This window comes from Xenopus laevis, chromosome 8S, assembly GCF_017654675.1.
Source record: "Xenopus laevis strain J_2021 chromosome 8S, Xenopus_laevis_v10.1, whole genome shotgun sequence".
Lineage (NCBI taxonomy): Eukaryota > Metazoa > Chordata > Amphibia > Anura > Pipidae > Xenopus > Xenopus laevis.
This window is the reverse complement of record NC_054386.1, coordinates 542,577-562,280: the sequence shown is the minus strand read 5'-3', so window position 1 is coordinate 562,280 and position 19,704 is coordinate 542,577. Positions and strand designations below refer to the sequence as shown.

The following is a 19,704-nucleotide window of genomic DNA, read 5'->3' as shown; positions in this document are numbered from 1 at the left end:
GTAGGGATCAGGCACAAGACATACAGAGCCAGGGATAAGCTTGGGACAGAAATGCAGCTTCGGATGACAATGCTAAAAAAAGGCAGCAAGAAAATGAAAGAAGGTTCCCCAGAGGCAACCAGGTCAGAAATTAGAAGAGGAATGTTGGATTCCATGTGTCAAGCCAATACTGAAAACTATCCTCAGGGCTGCCACTTGGTGACTGCTGCTCTATTTAAAGGCTCCTCTGGCTACATTAGGATTCAGAATTTTTCCTGAATACATCAGGAACGTTCTCTCTATAACCTCGTTACTGTGGGCAAGTCAGTTGTGTAATTAGGGTGAGATGGGAGTTGCTTCAAGCTGATATGGAACTGTAGCTGAACAACAGTGGCTACTACTATATACCCTTGTTACAAGATTCTACCCATTGCAAAAACAACAACAAAATATACAGCACACAGAAAGTGTGAACAACAGACGTCTTAATAATTCAATAAAAGTCTTTATTTTACCTTTAACCTTCTACATATTTGAAAATTCCAAATGCAACATGCATTTATCTACTGTAAATGTATAAAATGGCCAATAAGAGGATACACTTGGAAAGCACAGTTCTTAACTGCTGAAAGGGCGGTTGTAGCCTTGGGCTAGTACAATAAAGCACATACTGTATCTAATAAGGGGTGTCATTTCTAGCCCACTACTTGTTATTTTTCTGCTGCTCCTTTAAATGGGTTGGTTTCACCTTTAGTGTGATGCACATGAACATTGTGATATTGTGAGACAATTTACACTTGGTTTTTATTTTTATTCTTTGTGGTTTTTGAGTTATTTAGCCATTTATTCAACATCTCTCCAGTTTGTAATTTCAGCAATCGGATTGCTAGGGTCTGAATAATGCTAGCAACCCTGAACTGACTTGAATAAGAGACTGGAATAGGAACAAGAGGGAAGATGAGCAATACAATTAGCAATAACAATACATTTGTAGCTTTACAGGGCATTTGTTTTTAGATAGGGTCGGTGACCCCCATTTGAAAGCTGGAAAGAGTTAGAAGAACGCAAATAATTCACAAACTTTAAAAAATAGATAATGAAGACAACTTGAAAAGATGCTTAGAATTGGCTATTGTAGAATTGGCTATTGTAGAACATATTAAAAGTGACCTTAAGGTTAACCACCCTTTTAAAGAAGAAGCTAAAGCTGCCCTAGTACAGTATCCCGTGACAAATCATATAAAACATCAGAGCAGATAGAAAAAATATTGACTCATGCACACATGTAATACAGGTACGTATGCAATGTATGTATGCACGTGTGTATGATCACCTGACTATACTGCACATGCATGCAGTCCTGGACACGCAACAGGGCAATCGCATGGTTGGACCATTTCCCCATCATGTAGCCGTAAATGAACAGATAACTTAGTAACGTCCTATTAAATATCCAATCAATATTTCAACACACCAAACAATGCTTGGTCAACACCTTAACTGGGGAAAAAAATAAGAGGGGAGAATGCAAACAGTCAGAGTATCATGGCTGAGCTGCATGGTTACACAGTAGCTCACTTCTATAAACAACATGCACACACTAAACCTATTCCTTATTTTATTACAAATAAAAAAACAAACAAAAAGTATTGTAGAAGTGATATCTATATTGGCTAACAATAAAAATACATTGCAAGCTTTCAGAGCACCAAGGCCCCTTCGTCAGGCAATGCTATAGGTATCACTTCTACAATACTTTTTGTATTAGTTTGTTTTTTTATTTGTTATTTTTCCTACTGGCTAACACGGTACCACCGTTTTTGTTTTGTGCTTATTTACTTAGAAATAGAAGAAAAGTATACAGTTTGCATGAGTGCATGCATGAAACGCAGTAGGCAACACTTGCACAAACAGGCCCCAACACTGACCTCAACACAAAGATGATAAAGATGATCAGACGGCAGAAGCAGAGGTACATGCCTCCCACATACATCACTGCAACAACAGTCACAAACCAGACTTACAGGAATATTATTATTATTATTATTATAGGAATATTATGAAAGAATGCTAGAACAGTAAAGGCAAAATATATACTATGTTTACAATAGGTTTTCCCTTATAAGCCACACATAAAGGAGGAGTACAGCCTTCCGGGTTTATAGGTTATTCCTTTTTGCCATATTTTTATATGTGTGTGTATAGCCTTGGCTGTAACATTCCTCTTACAAGCAAATACAACTGCCGACCTATTGATCTTAAAAAGACTAAGCTGTTGTGTTTGTGGTTTATCATTAACAGTTCATAGTAAAGTCAATTGCAAAGGAATGCAAGAGTAGTGCATACACAGGCCAAACATTTCATTTCTCAAATACCAGCTTATGCCTTAAAGCAGGGATCCCCAACCTTTAGAACCCGTGAGCAACATTCAGAAGTAAAAGGAGTTGGGGAGCAACGCAAGCATGAAAAATGTTCCTGGATGCTAAATAAGGGCTGTGATTGGCCATTTAGTAGCCCCTATGTGGAATATCAACCTACATTGAGGATCTGTTTGGCAGTACACCTGGTTTTTATACAACTAAAACTTGCCTAGAAGTCTGGAATTCAAAAATAAGCATCTGCTTTGAGGCCACTGAGAGCAACATCCAAGGGGTTGGAGAGCAACATGTTGCTCGCGAGCTACTGGTTGGGGACCACTGCCTTAAAGGAACAGTTCAGTGTAAAAATAAAAAATGGGTAAATAGATAATGTATCTAATATAGTTAGTTAGGCAAAAATGTAATGTATAAAGGCTGGAGTGAGTGGATGTGTAACATAATAGCCAGAACACTACTTCCTGCTTTTCAGCTCTCTAACTCTGAGTTAGTCAGCGACTATAAGGGAAGCCACATGGGACATAACTGTTCAGTGAGTTTGTAATTGATCCTCAGCATTCAGCTCAGATTCAAAAGCAACAGTTATGTCCCATGTGCCCCCCCTCAAGTCTCTGATTGGTTACTGCCTGGTAACCAATCAGTGGAAAGCAAGAGAGCTGAAAAACAGGAAGTAGTGTTCTGGCTATTATGTTACACATTCACTTACTCCAGCCTTTATACATTACATTTTTGCCTAACTAACATAATAGCCAGAACACTACTTTCTGCTTTTCAGCTCTCTTGCTTTCCACTGATTGGTTACCAGGCAGTAACCAATCAGAGACTTGAGGGACGGGCACATGGGACATAACTGTTGCTTTTGAATCTGAGCTGAATGCTGAGGATCAATTACAAACTCACTGAACAGTTATGTCCCATGTGGCCCCCCTTATAGTCACTGACTAACTCAGAGTTAGAGAGCTGAAAAGCAGGAAGTAGTGTTCTGGCTATTATGTTACACATCCACTCACTCCAGCCTTTATACATTACATTTTTGCCTAACTAACTATATTAGAAACATTTTTTATTTTGCACAGCCTATTTATTTACACAGTTTTTATTTTTACACTGTTTCTGTAAGGCAGTCCCACTATACTATGTTTTCCTTGAAAACATAAATTGGAGTGTCTGCTGTAGGAACTTACAGCACAGATGCTTCAATCAATTGGCAAAAAGAATATTTGACCAGGGCTCCCAGTAAAGAAGGAGTAGTGTAACTGCTATAGGCTATTAAACGCAGCCTCTCCCAGGCCCCTAACACAGATTAGAGCAAAGTGAGACTGGTGTAGTGGAACACATACAAGATTGTTTAGCCTGGGCCCATCAGTGTGTCTGCTTTGCTGCACAAATAATGCAGTTGTCCTTTAAGGTATGGCCAGCGTTTGCTTGCTTACAGCTTGTGTAAATTCTCACAAGTAGAGCTGTCCTATAACAGCTGTGTTCCTCCCCTCAGTCGCCATTCATGTCATCTCATGTCATCTTGGCTCCCAGCTGCTGCCTTCATAACTGCCATATTGCCGTAACACAACTGCCACCTACAGCAGCTCCAGCCTGTTTGGCTTATGAGTGAGAAAGACAACTGCCATGAGGAAAGGCCACTGTGCGGCTGGTGGCACTCAGGTCTCACAGAGATACTAGATTTAATAGTAAGTACAGGTATGGGATCCATTATCCAGAAAGCTCCAAATTACATAAAGGCAGTCTTCCATAGACTTCATTTTATTCAAATAATACAGATTTCTCAAAATGATTTCCTTTATCTCTGTAATAATAAATCAGTAGCTTGTACTTGATCCAAATGAAGGTAAAATGCACCCTTATTTAAAGCAAAACAATATTATTGTGTGTATTTAATATTTAAATGTTTTTCTAGCAGACTTATAGAAAGATCTGCTATCTGGAAAACCCCAGGTGCCAAGTATTCTGGATAACAGGTCCCATACGTGTACTTGCATTTGGAAATGAGCCTGTATAATGGGCCAGACGATTTCTAAAAGATTTCAAACATGGACATGTAGCAGATATAATGAGTGGACATATAAATGATTTAATATAAAGCAGTGAAGAGGAGTGTAACACAAGAGAGCAGTATACACTGCCATTTCTGCTTTCATTGCTAAACGACACACACATGAATGAATGTCAATGAAGTTCTTGAATATAGAAAAACAAAGTATAATATTACTTTATCTATAGAAATAAATCAACTGGACTTGCTGTGATTGGACTTATTTCTATAGATATACCATGACCTGGATGAATGAGAACGTTCACAATTATATGTATTGCTTTATTCATGTCATTACGGTGGCGACTTATTCCAGTGTAGTGAAGACACCTCCATTTTTTTTTTTTAATGTGCAACAATTACAACAGGTTGTCTGTAAGAAGATCTAGTTGTATCTCAAGTCACAGCCTCCATTTAATATGTTTAACGTACTCCAGTTGTTGCTTCAGATGTGCATTAAATGAAAGCAATGCCTATAGTTTATATTGGAAGGGAATGTTTCTGCAATGGAGGTTTGTATCAGTGATGTTCCTCAGTCAGCGGCGTACTGCCAGTTACTGCCATATACACTGAATTTACAGCTGGTGTATTGGTATATGAACTTGTGCAGTTCTCTGCGAGAGTTCTACACATGTATTGCTGGCAGCGCAGAAATGAAGCAGTGTAAGAGCTACAGCACGTCCGCCATGATGATTCCAACGTTGCAGGAATGTTGGGAAACAAAACAAGCCATATGTTCCGGCTCTACAAATCGGCCCTGAGCACAGGCTCAGCTTATACCGTTCCGAACGTGTGAATAGGGTTTTGTAATGGTATCTGGCAGCAAGGGGATTTGAGTTTGTCAAGAAACAACAGTTCTTTTACTGCCAAAGCAACTGCCGCTTCTGGGATGAAAACCTATATGCTGAGATTACTCCACAATGAAAAATATTTAAAGGAACAGTAACTCCAAAAAAATGTAAGTCTTTTAAAGTAATGAAAATATAAAGTACTGTTGTGGTGCACTTGTAAAACGGTTGTGTTTGCTTCAGAAAAACAACTATACTTTATAAACACAAGCTGCTGTGTTGCCAGGGGGGCAGCCATTCAAAGCTGGAAAAGGAGAAAAGGCCCAGGGTACACGGCCGATAACATGTTCTGAAGAATCACATTACATACTGCAGAGCTCATCTGTAATTGATTGTGCATCCTGTGCATGAATGGCTGCCCCCATGGCTACACATCAGCTTGTTTCTATAAACTATAGTAGTACTTATCTGTTATCTACTGTGTATCCTGTGCTTGAATGGCTGCCCCCATGGCTACACAGCAGCTTGTTTATATAAACTATAGTAGTACTTATCTGTTATCTACTGTGTATCCTGTGCTTGAATGGCTGCCCCCATGGCTACACAGCAGAGTGTTTATATAAACTATAGCAGTACTTATCTGTTATCTACTGTGTATCCTGTGCTTGAATGGCTGCCCCCATGGCTACACAGCAGCTTGTTTATATAAACTATAGCAGTACTTATCTGTTATCTACTGTGTATCCTGTGCTTGAATGGCTGCCCCCATGGCTACACATCAGCTTGTTTATATAACCTATAGTAGTACTTATCTGTTATCTACTGTGTATCCTGTGCTTGAATGGCTGCCCCCATGGCTACACAGCAGAGTGTTTATATAAACTATAGCAGTACTTATCTGTTATCTACTGTGTATCCCGTGCTTGAATAGCTGCCCCCATGGCTACACAGCAGCTTGTTTATATAAACTATAGCAGTACTTATCTGTTATCTACTGTGTATCCTGTGCTTGAATGGCTGCCCCCATGGCTACACATCAGCTTGTTTATATAACCTATAGTAGTACTTATCTGTTATCTACTGTGTATCCTGTGCTTGAATGGCTGCCCCCATGGCTACACAGCAGAGTGTTTATATAAACTATAGTAGTACTTATCTGTTATCTACTGTGTATCCTGTGCTTGAATGGCTGCCCCCATGACTACACAGCAGCTTGTTTCTATAAACTATAGTAGTACTTATCTGTTATCTACTGTGTATCCTGTGCTTGAATGGCTGTCCCCATGGCTACACAGCAGCTTGTTTATATAAACTATAGTAGTACTTATCTGTTATCTACTGTGTATCCTGTGCTTGAAAGATATTTAAATGTGCTTGTGTGTAAATAAAATCATTTGCTCTGGGTTTTCTCACAGCATCAAAATGTTGTCATTGTATATAATGTATATAATTCATAAAGGTGATGATTGTGGGGAGAAATAAAGAGGAGGTTGGTGAGTGTACCTGTGAGTTTCCGTACAGTACAGACATGGCTTTATAGATCATTTCAGTCTCCTGGATATTTATTTCATTCAGACATGGAAGGTGATCTAGTTTGTTAGGGAGGACTGAAGCCTGAGCCACTAGTAGTTGAGCGAGGGGATCTCACTTGCTGATGTTACAATTAATTTCAGGAGATGACACTAGTTAGGGCCGTGTATTTCTGCAATGTGATATCCAGTAAATAGTGGGAGAAGCCGTAAGTGTCGTCAGACAAGAGACCTTTGCAGCCAATGAGTGAATAATTCAGAGAAATGCACCAGTGTCTGCAGAGATAAAACACTTACATCTATGAAAACTATTGCAACCAAACAATGCAATGGGGGGGGGAAGCACTAGCGCATATTAAAGCAATGCATTTAAAGTTAATGCTGACTGGATTGCACAAAAAGATGAAACCTTGTGTTTTTTAAATATGCCTCTCTGAATAACCATTTCATCAACTGTCAGTCAAGAAACTCAATCGAACTTGCCTGACGGAGATAAACGTACAAAACCTTCTTGTTGACCAGTTCTTTCCCTACAAGTCGGGAGCAGGGGAAGGTTTCGCTGCAGCTCTTGTGACTGCCCCGTATCACATTATAACACAAGTGTTACTGGTCTATATCACTGGCCTCCTGGTCAACACTTTCACTTCATCACAAAATGGCAACAACTACAGTGGTTTCTTGTCGGAGCCTCAGGGAAATTTACATACAAAGTTATTAGAGATTCAGGTGGAAGTCAAAGCTAGAATTGCTTACAGGGATCCTGTCATCGGAAAACATGTTTTTTTCAAAACACATCAGTTAATAGTGCTGCTCCAGCAGAATTCTGCACTGAAATCCATTTCTCAAAAGAGCAAACAGATTTTTTTATATTCAGTTTTAAAATCTGACATGGGGCTAGACATTTTGTCAATTTCCCAGCTGCCCCTGGTCATGTGACTTGTGCCTGCACTTTAGGAGAGAAATGCTTTCTGGCAGGCTGCTGTTTTTCCTTCTCAATGTAACTGAATGTGTCTCAGTGGGACCTGGATTTTACTATTGAGTGTTGTTCTTAGATCTACCAGGCAGCTGTTATCTTGTGTTAGGGAGCTGTTATCTGGTTACCTTCCCATTGTTCTTTTATTTGGCTGCTGGGGGGAAAGGGAGGGGGTGATATCAGTCCAACTTGCAGTACAGCAGTAAAGAGTGACTGAAGTTTATCAGAGCACAAGTCACATGACCAGGGGCAGCTGGGAAATTGACAATATGTCTAGCCCCATGTCAGATTTCAAAATTGAATATAAAAAAATCTGTTTGCTCTTTTGAGAAATGGATTTCAGTGCAGAATTCTGCTGGAGCAGCACTATTAACTGATTCATTTTCAAAAAAAATGTTTCCCATGACAGGATCCCTTTAAAGGAGTTGTTCAGCCAAGTTTATTTTTAGTATGACGTAGAGAGTGATATTCTGAGACAATTTGCAATTGGTTTTCATGATTTAAAATGTGGTTTTTGAGCTATTTAGCTTTTTATTCAGCAACTCTGTTTTGCCATTGCATCAATCTAGTTGCTATGGTTGTAATTCCCCTAGTAACCATGCATTGTTTGAATAAGAAACTGGAATATGAATAGGAGAGGCCTGAAGAGAAAGAGGAGTAATAGAAAGTAGTTTAAGATGGGTCAGTGATACACATTTAAAAGTTGGAAAGAGTCAGAATAAGGTGGCAAATAATTAAAAATAAATAACGAAGACCAATTGAAAAGTTGCTTAGAATTGGCCATTCTATAACATACTAAAAGTTAACTTAAAGGTGAACCACCTCTTTAAGGCTTGATCAGAAGTGGTCACCTTTTGCAAATGAATCTTTGTAGTATCAAAAGAACACAAAGTGACACAAAGTGACACAAAGTGACACAAAGTGACACAAAGTGACACAAAGTGACACAAAGTGACACAAAGTGACACAAAGTGACACAAAGTGACACAAAGTGACACAAAGTGAGGAGATTGTGGTTAGAACACAATTGCTCCATATTAGCCAAACTATGGGAAGACTTAAGAAGCTCAGAGCATGAGGCCAGCTCCTACATAAAACAGGTTGCATTATATAATGTAAAATATGACAAATTCTAGATTGATAGAAATTCTGCCAAGCTGTGTGTTAATGTGTCAGTCACATTGGCTAAATACCATCAGGCTATTTCAGATTCCACAAACAAACCTAATGTTGCTTTATATACCATTGGAAACATAGTGGCAGCTCCACACACACACACACACAGACACACACACACACACACACACAGACACAGACACACACACACACACACACACACACACACAGACACTATTAGGAAGCACAATAAAAGGCATATTGGCAGCAATCAATACTATGATATTAGCAAGTGGGAGAGAAAGAAGCACATTATATGTGTTTTTCACAATCACACACTTCTATTCAGGTCACTAGATAAAATTGGAATAGAATTTGTATTGACAGAACGTAATGACTTTGTGTTTAATAAAAGGAAGGGCAGAAGATGCAGGAACGGATACAATGAGATGAGTTAATGCTAACGGGTGGATACAAGTCAATCAGTTTATATATATATATGTGTGTGTGTGTTTAGCAGTGTAACAATAGTTGTATCAAGTGAATAAAGTTGCACCTTAGACTAATATAAATACTTATATGTACAACGTCTGCCTGTAGCAGAGATCAAACAGCAGGTGCATTTATTTACCACTCTGCCCCTGCAGAGCTCACACTCTTCTCTGTCACCCTACAAGCCCACTAATACTGGGAGCACTGGCAGCTGCTGGAATGAGGCAAATAAATGGCAGCTCAGAGAATGAACAGCAATTGGGAATGACACGAGTCACAGTCTTTACAGTCAGTCGCCCTGTACTTCTGCTGGGAGTAGTTCAGCTCACTCACACTCTCCCCTCACTCAGTCCCCTCACTCACACCCCTCCCCTCACACTCACACCTCTCCCCTCCCTCACTCAGTCCCCTCACCTCACTCAGTCCCCTCACTCACTCAGTCCCCTCACTCACACTCTCCCATCACACACACCCCTCCCTCACTCTCTCCCCTCACTCACTCAGACCCCTCACACTCAGTCCCCTCCCCTCACTCTCCGCTCACTCACTCACACTCTCCCCTCCCTCACTCACTCAGTCAGTCCCCTCACACACCTCACTCCCAGCCCCTCGCCCCAGACAAGATGGTGACATGAGAGGAGTGAGTAGAGAGGAGTGAGTAGAGAGGAGTGAGTAGAGAGGAGTGAGTAGAGAGGAGTGAGTAGAGAAGTGAGTAGAGGAGTGAGTAGAGGAGTGAGTAGAGGAGTGAGTAGAGGAGTGAGTAGAGGAGTGAGTAGAGGAGTGAGTAGAGGAGTGAGTAGAGGAGTGAGTAGAGAGGAGTGAGTAGAGAGGAGTGAGTAGAGAGGAGTGAGTAGAGAGGAGTGAGTAGAGGAGTGAGTAGTCCAGGAGAGAGAGCAGAGGGAATGAGTCGGTGAATGAGGAGGCGGAAGTGTAGGAGACGCCGCCCAGTAGTCGCTACAGTCGCTCCGGGCTCGGTTACCTGCAGCTCGGCCTTCTCCACGTCCCAGTGGGCTCTGTCCATGTCGAAGCGGGCCCACTCGTGCTGGATGTAGTGCAGGATCCCCGGGACGGTGTAGTGAGGGGGGCGGCCGGGGGAAACATCAGACTCCTGGGCCGGAGAGGCCGCCGGTACCTCCTCCATCCCGCGCGCTACAAATTGCCCTTCCCTCTGGGACACGAGACTGCGCGGCGGGTCAGTCAGGAGAGAAGCGGCCGCTAATTCTCGGCCCCCCGGAGGGAGCCCTCCGCCACCGTCCCTTCTATTAATTGATCACAAGTCTCCTCCTGCCGGTCGCCATTTTGTTTTATTTCTGAACTTCCCCCCGGGGTCCGGTAAGCTCCGCGGGGCACTCTGGGAAACACCGGCCTCACACACCGCCTCCTACTGACAGCGCCAGGACGCATGCGCGGGCCTCGCGAGCTGACGTCACAAAGGCAATGTGCGTCACGTGACCCCCGCCCCGCCTACAACTTTAGCAGTGACGGAGTTCCGCGTGAAATGGTGACAGTTGAGCGCCTACAGGAAACGATCTCTGGTCAGATGACTTCCGCCCTCACTAGCGGCTCCACTGACGGTTTAACGGGTAATCGCTTGACATTCCAATTCAGAGGGAAAAGCCATTCGTGAGGAGCAGCATCAGTTACATCCTATTATCCTACAGCTCCTTCCCCACCCAATGCTCTTCATATCCACAATCATCTCCCCCATTGGCTCCACTTTAATCCCATAATTCAACGTTTTACACTTTTTTCCTCTGTAATAATAATAATCAGTTCCTTGTGTTTCATCCCAACTGGCATTTATAGGGTCAATGAAAAAAGCCTCATTGTGTAGCCAATTATAAGTAATATACGGAGTTGCTTTTACATTGAGCTGAACATTAATATTAGCCCCTTTATTGGAGCTCCCTATACATCTTCTCTGGTCCCTGTCTGGGTTTCAAATGAGGGGTGGGCGTGTCCCTGGCACAAGCACAGCCAATCACAGCCCTGCAGTCACACAAGCACAGACAGGCTTCAGTTCCCTATCAGGTCCTGCTAGCTGCTGATTGGTTCCTGTCCTACAGTGCAGTGAGCCGAGTGCACAGCCTGGGAATTCAGGGAGCAGCAAGTGGAAGAGAAGGAATTATTAGGATTTTTAGCAGAAATATTCAATAAATCAGCCTGAAACACTACCTTTTCAAGCACAATTCTTCTATATCTAAAAGGAGTATAACGCACTGGTACATTCCTTTTTATTTACACATTCGTATTTCTTTACACCAAATGTCTCCTTTAAAATGAAACTTTACTGGAGGCAAAACAATTCTTTTTCCTTTATTTCCTCTTTCAATTACTTTTTAGTTGATGTAAAGGGGATGTTCACCTTCAAACACTTCTTTTCAGTTCAGTTGTTCTAACATCCAGTCATGTGAAAAAGTTTGGGAACCCCTCTCAGCTGCATAACAATTGACTCCACTCTCAACAAAAAAGATATCAGTGATATATGTCTTTCATTTCCCAGGGACATCTGAGAACTGGGCTGTTTTCTGAACAAAGATTTTTGTGAAGCAGAATTCAGTTGTATGAAATTAAATCAAATGTGAAAAACTGGCTTTGCAAAAATGTGGGAACCCTTGTCATTTTGCTAATTTGAATTCATGTAACTGCTCAATACTGATTACTGGCAACCAGGGGCGATCCTGGCCCCTCCCCCGGAAATTCCCTCTTAAAGTATCAGGAGCAGCATTTTTGCCACCTCTGGTACCTAGTGGGGCGCTGCCGCCTGAGACGACAGCCTCAACTCACCTGATTGGCGAAGCAACCCTGCTGGCAACGCCAAATTGGTTGGATAAGTTCGTTAAGCCTTGAACTTCATAGGCAGCTGTGTCCAATCATGAGAAAAGGTATTTAAGGTGACCAATTGCAAGTTGTGCTTCTGTTTTAGTAGAATGGCTAATTTTAAGGAACTTTTTAATTGGTCTTTATTATTTTTTTTATAGATTTTTAATTATTTGCTTTTTTTTTTTTTTACTCTTTCCAACTACAAATATATTAATAGTGTTACTTTTTATTACTCCTCTTTCTGTTTAGGTCCTCTTCTATTCATGGTCCAAGTAATTTGGACCCCAGCAAGCAGACAAACTGGAGAGCTGCTGAATAAAAAGCAAATGACAGAAGACAGTTGCACATGGTCTCAGAATATCCCTCTGTATGTCATAGTAAAAGTTAATTTAGTATTCAACTTTAATTTAGTATTCAACTTTAATTTAGTATTCAACTTTAATTAAATAAGTGTCAAATGGATGAATCCTTTAGTGAATATGGATTTTTCCTGCACGGAGCTGCAGTGAGTTCTAGCCTGAGCCTTAGCTCAGTGTTTGATGCAGTGATTGTGCAGAGGGAAATAGGAGCGCGGCTGCCGTTCTTTTCTTCCACTCGTTGGGCCAAATTGCACAAACAATACCAGACACACACTGTATACCAAAAATCATACTAAACCCTCTTTTCTTTTATTAACGGTTCTATCAGTACATGTCGGACAAAAGCTTTCTGCAGTGATATGATGTATATCTGCCTGTCATTCATCAACTCCTTCACTCGTTGGGCCTTACAGATTTTGTTTAACCTGGACAAAGTGCAAATCATTTGGGATGAGATACTATTAAAGGAGAACTAAACCCTAAAAGTGAATGTGGCTTAACTAAAGAAGTAGCCAGAAATGTTGTACATGATGTTTTGTGCTTCTGTACCAGCCCAAGGCAACCACAGCCCTTTAGCAGTAAAGATCTGTGTCTCCAAAGATGCCCCAGTAGCTCCCCATCTTCTTTTCTGCTGATTCACTGATTCACATGCTCTGTGCTGCTGTCACTTACTGAGCTTAGGGAGCCACTCACAATATACAGTACACATAGAATAGAAATGTCACAATATAAGGCTGATTAGTCATTAATACACATAATTACTACATGGCAGCACAGAAACCAGTGCAATTAGCATCAGAATTGAATAATCAGCAAACCTGTAGCATCAGCTTATATTACAGCCAGGGAAGCTCATTTTGTGCTGCTGGATAATTAGTGACGAGCCCTAAGCTTAGCTTCTCAACAGCCAATCAGAGCCCACTGACAAGTACAATGTGCAGCTTTGAAGCACTATATTCAATTTTGAAATCTGACATGGGGCTAGACATATTGTCAATTTCCCAGCTGCCCTAAGTCATGTGACTTGTGCTCTGATAAACTTCAATCACTCTTTACTGCTGTACTGCAAGTTGGAGTGATATCACCACCTCCCTTTTCCCCCCCCCCCAGCAGCCAAACAAAAGAACAATGGGAAGGTAACCAGATAGCAGCTCCCTAACACAAGATAACAGCTGCCTGGTAGATCTAAGAACAACACTCAATAGTAAAATCCCATGTCCCACTGAGACACATTCAGTTACATCGAGAAGGAAAAACAGCAGCCTGCCAGAAAGTGGGATTTTACTTACCGAAAAATCGTTTTCTAGCTGGCCCGAACTGTCAGTGCAGAACGCCTGGGTTAAGTATCCACCTCCGGAGGCAGGACAGAAGAATAGAAAAATCTTCAGCTCCACCCTCCCTATATATAGCCATGCTCCTCCTGTATCCTGCAGTTTCGTCGGTCAGCTTAGTTAGGAATAAACAGAGGAGATGCATGCAACATACAAGAACACATACAACAGAACGTAATAACGTATCAATAGAAAAAACTACACCAGAACTATGCACTTGTGTAACCTTAACAGAAGGGTGGGGCTTACTGCACTGACAGTTCGGGCCAGCTAGAAAAAGATTTTTCGGTAAGTAAAATCCCTCTTTCTCTAGACTGGCCCTCCCTGTCAGTGCAGAACGCCTGGGGACGTTCAAAAGCTGTCCCATAACTAGGGCGGGAAAAAATCACTACTGCTGTACTGCTGCCTGTAAAACTTTTCTACCAAAGGCAGCAGGTGCAGAATGGAAGACATGTGGTCTGTAAAATTTAGCAAACGTGGACAATGAGGCCCAAGTGGCTGCTTTACAAATTTGTTCCGGGGAAGCAGAATTAAACAGAGCCCAGGAAGTACTCAAGGCTCTAGTAGAATGAGCCCTAACTCGAAATGGCCTAGGCTTGTTACTAAGATCATATGCACAATTTATGGTCTCCACTAGCCATCTAGCTATAGTGCGTTTCGTGGCCGGAGATCCCTTGTTGACCCCATGAGTGACTAGAAAACTATCGGCCTTCCTATATGCCTTTGATCTGTCTAAGTAGTATCGGATTGCCCTAACCACGTCCAACTTGTGCAGGGCTTTCTCTTTGGCATTAGCCGGGTTGGGGCAAAGGGATGGTAAATTAATTTCTTCATTAATATGGAAAGCAGATACCACTTTTGGAGTGAATGAAGGAATCGTCCTGAACACTGCCCTATCCTGATGCAAGATTAACCATGGTTCTTTACGGGAAAGGGCTGCCATGTCCGATACCCGCTTTGCTGATGTAACGGCCAACAAAAATGTCATTTTCCAAGTAAGGAACTTCAGTGGGCAGGATGCCAGTGGCTCAAAAGGGGGACCCTGAAGTGCAGTAAGTACAGTAGTAAGGTCCCAGGGTGGTGTGGGGTCCCTGTAGGCTGGCCTGACCTTGCAAACCCCCTGCAGAAACTGAATGATGTCAGGTTCCTTTGCCCACTGGTGTTGGAGAAGTAAGGAAAGGGCTGAAATCTGGCCTTTTAGAGTTGCTAGCGATAACCCTAACTGAAAACCTTGAGTCAGAAATTTCACTATCATCTGAATGGAAGTCTGGTGCCAGTGTAAAGTTTTAGAATCACACCACAACATGAACCTCCTCCAAGTCTTATAGTAGGCTTTAGTGGTGGCTGGCTTTCTGGCCTTCATGAAAATGTCCGTGGCCCGTTGTGAAAACCCTTTAGCCCTCCAAATCTCGGATTCAATAGCCATGCCGTTAAATGCAGAATGGATAGGTTTTCGTGTCTGATTGGACCTTGAAGGAGAAGGTCTGGCCGAAGAGGTAGTCTCCAAGGAGGAGCTACTGACATTTTGACATGTTCTGAATACCACGCTCTCCTCGGCCAGTCTGGAGCAATGAGGATCGTCAATGCGCCCTCCCTTCTGATTTTCTGGATTACCCTTGGCAACAGTACAATTGGGGGGAATGCATAGACTATCCTGAAATTCCAAGGAATGACTAAGGCGTCCACAAACGCTGCTCCCGGATCGTGAGACCTGGCGCAGTAAGTAGGTACCTTGAAATTGTGTTTTGACGCCAAAATGTCTATGTCTGGTCGGCCCCATCGGGATGTGACTACCTCGAACACCTCTGGGTGTAGGGCCCACTCTCCCTGGTCTATCCGTTGGCGGCTGAGGTACTCCGCTTCCCAGTTGAGAACTCCCGGAATGAAGACTGCTGATATGGCTGGAACATTCAGTTCCGCCCACGCGAGTATGTGAGATATCTCGCGCATGGCTCTGTCGCTGCGTGTGCCCCCTTGTTTGTTTAGGTAGGCCACGGCCGTGGCATTGTCTGATTGGATCCTGAGAGGGAGGCCATGCAGCTCGTTTGACCAATGTTGGACAGCATTTCTTATCGCTCTTATTTCTAGCACATTTATTGGGAGGGCGGTCTCCCTTGGAGACCAGACACCTTGGCAATTGTGGGGTGGAAGAGTTGCACCCCAGCCCTTGAGGCTGGCATCGGTGGTCACTACAGTCCATTGGTGTAAGACCCAGGATCTCCCTTTGCTGAGGGTCTGAGGTGATGTCCACCATCGTAAGGACTGTCTGACAGGACTGGTCACAGGAATCTGCTGTGTGAGATCGAAGTGATCCTTGTTCCAACAGCGGAGGAAATGATTTTGGAACTCCCTCATGTGGAATCTGCCGAAAGGAAGTGCTTCCAGGGCTGCTACCATGTACCCCAACAATGTCAGGCAACACTTTGACGTGACCGTCTGCTGACAGCAGACTTGTTGTGCATTGGAAATGATGGTATGGATCTTCTCCTCCGTGAGAGAGATTGTCTGTGACGAGGAGTCCAGCCACATCCCCAAAAATTGAATGCGTTGTGTTGGAATGAGCTGGCTCTTTGTCTGATGTATGAGCCAACCGTGTTGCTGGAGTACGCTGACACATAGAAGGGTGTCCTTCTGACTTTGTTTGTATAACGTGGAGCGGATGAGAAGATCGTCCAGATACACGGTAAGTGTAATCCCCATGCGCCTGAGGTGTGCCACGAGGGGACTGAGTATTTTGGTGAACACCCTTGGTGCTGTGCACAGTCCGAATGGAAGTGCCCTGAACTGGTAATGGTCTTCTAGGATCGTGAATCTTAAGTACTGTTGAGATTGTTCCCTGATGGGGATGTGTAAGTAGGCGTCTCGAAGGTCTATTTTTGTCATGTAACAGTTTGCTGTCATTGACATCAGAACTGAACGAATTGATTCCATGCGGAATTTTTGCTTGGATATGAAAATGTTGAGAGGTTTCAAATTGAGGACTGGTCGGAAAGTTCCTTCTTTTTTTGTGACCAGAAACAAATTGGAGTAAAAACCTTTGAACCTCTCTGGAGGAGGAATTTTGGTGATGACTCCTTGATCGAGCAAGTCTGTGACGACAGAGATGAGAGCCCGCAGTTGGTGTTGGTGGACCGTTTGAATGAGCGAGGAGGGAGGTCGTTGAATGGAATGCGATAGCCTTCTTTGATGATAGTTAGTACCCAACTGTCCTGAGTGTGAGTTTGCCAGATTGGTAAGAATGTTTGAAGGCGACCTCCTACCCCTCCTGTGCGAGTGGTGTGTGAGTCAGGTGGAAGTTGTTTTTGGGGGACCTGGCTTTCTGGTCTGCCTGGATTGGTTGGACCAGGATGGTCTGCCTTTTTTGGATTCTCCACTGGTTTGGTTGGGGCGAAACGAAGTGTTTCTAAAGGGGTGAAAGGAGCGACTGTGGGACCCCCATTGCCTATTGTATGGTCTACCTTGTTGGTCAGGCCTAGGTCTTTTCCCAGATGGTAGGAAAGTGCTCTTCCCTCCCGTAACCTCCGTTATGATCTGCTTGAGATCCGGTCCAAAAAGTGTATCTCCCGTGAAACGTAGATAAAGTAATTTAGTTTTGGATGCTGTGTCACCATACCAATGGCGTAACCACAGGGCCCTCCTGGCAACAACGTTGTCCATGCTGGCCTTGGCTGCTAGTTTCACTGTATCCATTGCAGCGTCTGACAAAAAAGCTAGTGCTGAACTGATACGAAATAGTTCTTCCTGCAGTTCCTCCTGCGATTTGGGAGTTTTGAGCAGTTCCTGACACCAGAACCTAGATGTGCGTGCTAGTCCAGCGGCCGCTATTGCTGGTCGAAGCAATGCGGTAGAATGTGTGAAACCCTTCCTCAAGGAGACCTCCATTTTTTTATCCATGGGTTCCTTAAATGCAGCTTCCTCAGTTGGAAGTGTGGTATTTCTGGAGAGGCGAGCAATAGCAGAATCTACCTTGGGAGCTTTGTCCCAAAGCTTCTGTTGTTCTTCTGGTATGGGATAAGTACTTTGGAACCTCTGAGTTAGTGAAAAACGGTGACCTGGTCTTGACCATTCATTTTCGATGACTTGAGACACGGATTTAAACACAGGGAAAGCTCTCGACTTCCGAGGCTGAACACCCAAAACTCTATCTGCTTTTGATGCGGTGGTCGTCTCATCTTTAATTTCGAGTGTGGCTAACATTTCTCGTAACAGACGCTTAGCTATGTCTGGGCCTGCGATAGAGCGGTACTGATGTTCCGAGTCTGAGTCATCGGATGATCTATCACTAATCGAAAGCTCTCCCAGTTCTGGTTCGCTATCTTGGTCAGTGTTCTCATGTGACTCTGATGAGTCAGTGTCTAGAGATAATTGCGCTTTGCGTTTCTTACTAGGCAGAGAAGTCTGACTGATGGATGATTGGATAGTAGATTTAATCCAGTCAAATAGCTCCTCTAACTGAGGAGGTTTGGAGGATGTGGAAGGATTTGCTGATCTATATGAGGACTATCTTGTATATCTTGAGACAGTATTTGTGGAGATAATGTTGGAGCCGAAAGTGGTGGTTGTAAACAATCCAAGCATGTACCTTGTTCCCCTTTCCGTAATGTATGTTTGCAGACTTTGCATTTTCTGCTTTGGGTGTGAGCTTTCCGCTCAGTAGGCTTTCTAGTTTTAGGTGTTGCTGTACTGGACATGTCCTTTCTAATGTCCTCAAGCGCTGTATTTATATCCATTTTAAGGTATTTGTGTTATCTGTATGAGAAAAACAAAAACTACTTAGTGACTGAAAACTAAGTATCATGAAATTATACATGGTCACCTAGCGCTGTTATGCCGTATAATGACCCAAGTATCCCCTCCAGATCCAGCCTAGTATGTGAAGGCCTGTGCCCTAGTATACATAGAGGCCTGAGATAAGGGAAAACACATACGGTTAATAGGAGGGTGAGATGGGTTATTTACCCCTCATTTCCTCCAAATGCCCCCGTTAATTATCAGTAGCGCTCTTAATAGAGCCTCTAACCTGAATATTCGCCTGAATGTGGCCCAAAGTGATCCGCTGCTGTGATCAGCGCGCCCAGTGAATCCAAGATGGCGGCCGCGTCTGCTGCGCAAGACGCTTTGGCGCCAATTACAATCCGGAAATGCGGCTGCGGTGTACGTGCCTGCTAATCCGGTAAGACTCGTGGGGACTTAGAGTTTTTTGGCGCGGTCCCAAGTTTGTGCTGAGCACAGTCCTTGAGGTGTGTAGTATGCAGTGCGCCCTTCTCTTCCTGCATTGCCCCTGATGCAGGCAGACAGTATTCATCTCTGAGAGATTTGACTGCGCCTGAATGCACCATCCTACTCACTGCTGTTAGAGTAGTTTGTGGTGATTTGGAACTGTCTATGGACAGAATTACCCTTCTTGCCTGAGAAAAAAAGACAATCATAACAAAAAAACAAATGAAGAAAAAAAAAAAAAAAAAAAAAAACGACTGTCCTAACCTCCAGCAGGACAGAAGAAAAAAACTGTAGGATACAGGAGGAGCATGGCTATATATAGGGAGGGTGGAGCTGAAGTTTTTTCTATTCTTCTGTCCTGCCTCCGGAGGTGGATACTTAACCCAGGCGTTCTGCACTGACAGGGAGGGCCAGTCTAGAGAAAGCATTTCTCTCCTAAAGTGCAGGCACAAGTCACATGACTGGGGGAAGCTGGGAAACTGACAATATGTCTAGCCCCATGTCAGATTTCAAAATTGAATATAAAAAAATCTGTTTGCTCTTTTGAGAAATGGATTTCAGCGCAGAATTCTGCTGGAGTAGCACTATTAACTGATGTGTTTGAAAAAAACATGTTTTTCAAACATGACAGGATCCCTTTAACGTAGATGCAGAGAAGTGCAGCGGAGCTCC

The 19,704-nt window shown here is 43.1% G+C and overlaps 1 protein-coding gene across 3 annotated transcripts in view; it reads right to left on the bottom strand.

Annotated features, from left to right (window-relative positions):
- The window catches only part of strn3.S (striatin 3 S homeolog), a 39,643-nt gene extending 28,872 nt beyond the window's left edge, over nt 1-10,771 (bottom strand). Inside the window, exon 1 of one of the 3 annotated variants that reach the window (XM_018232186.2) lies at nt 10,279-10,771. In XM_018232186.2, coding sequence (XP_018087675.1) covers nt 10,279-10,440 — 162 coding nt within the window. In that variant the 5' untranslated portion in view covers nt 10,441-10,771. The remainder of the gene's footprint in view (nt 1-10,278) is intronic. The other 2 variants (XM_018232185.2, XM_018232187.2) reach the window with 2 other exon arrangements.
- Nucleotides 10,772-19,704: the final 8,933 nt, after the last annotated feature.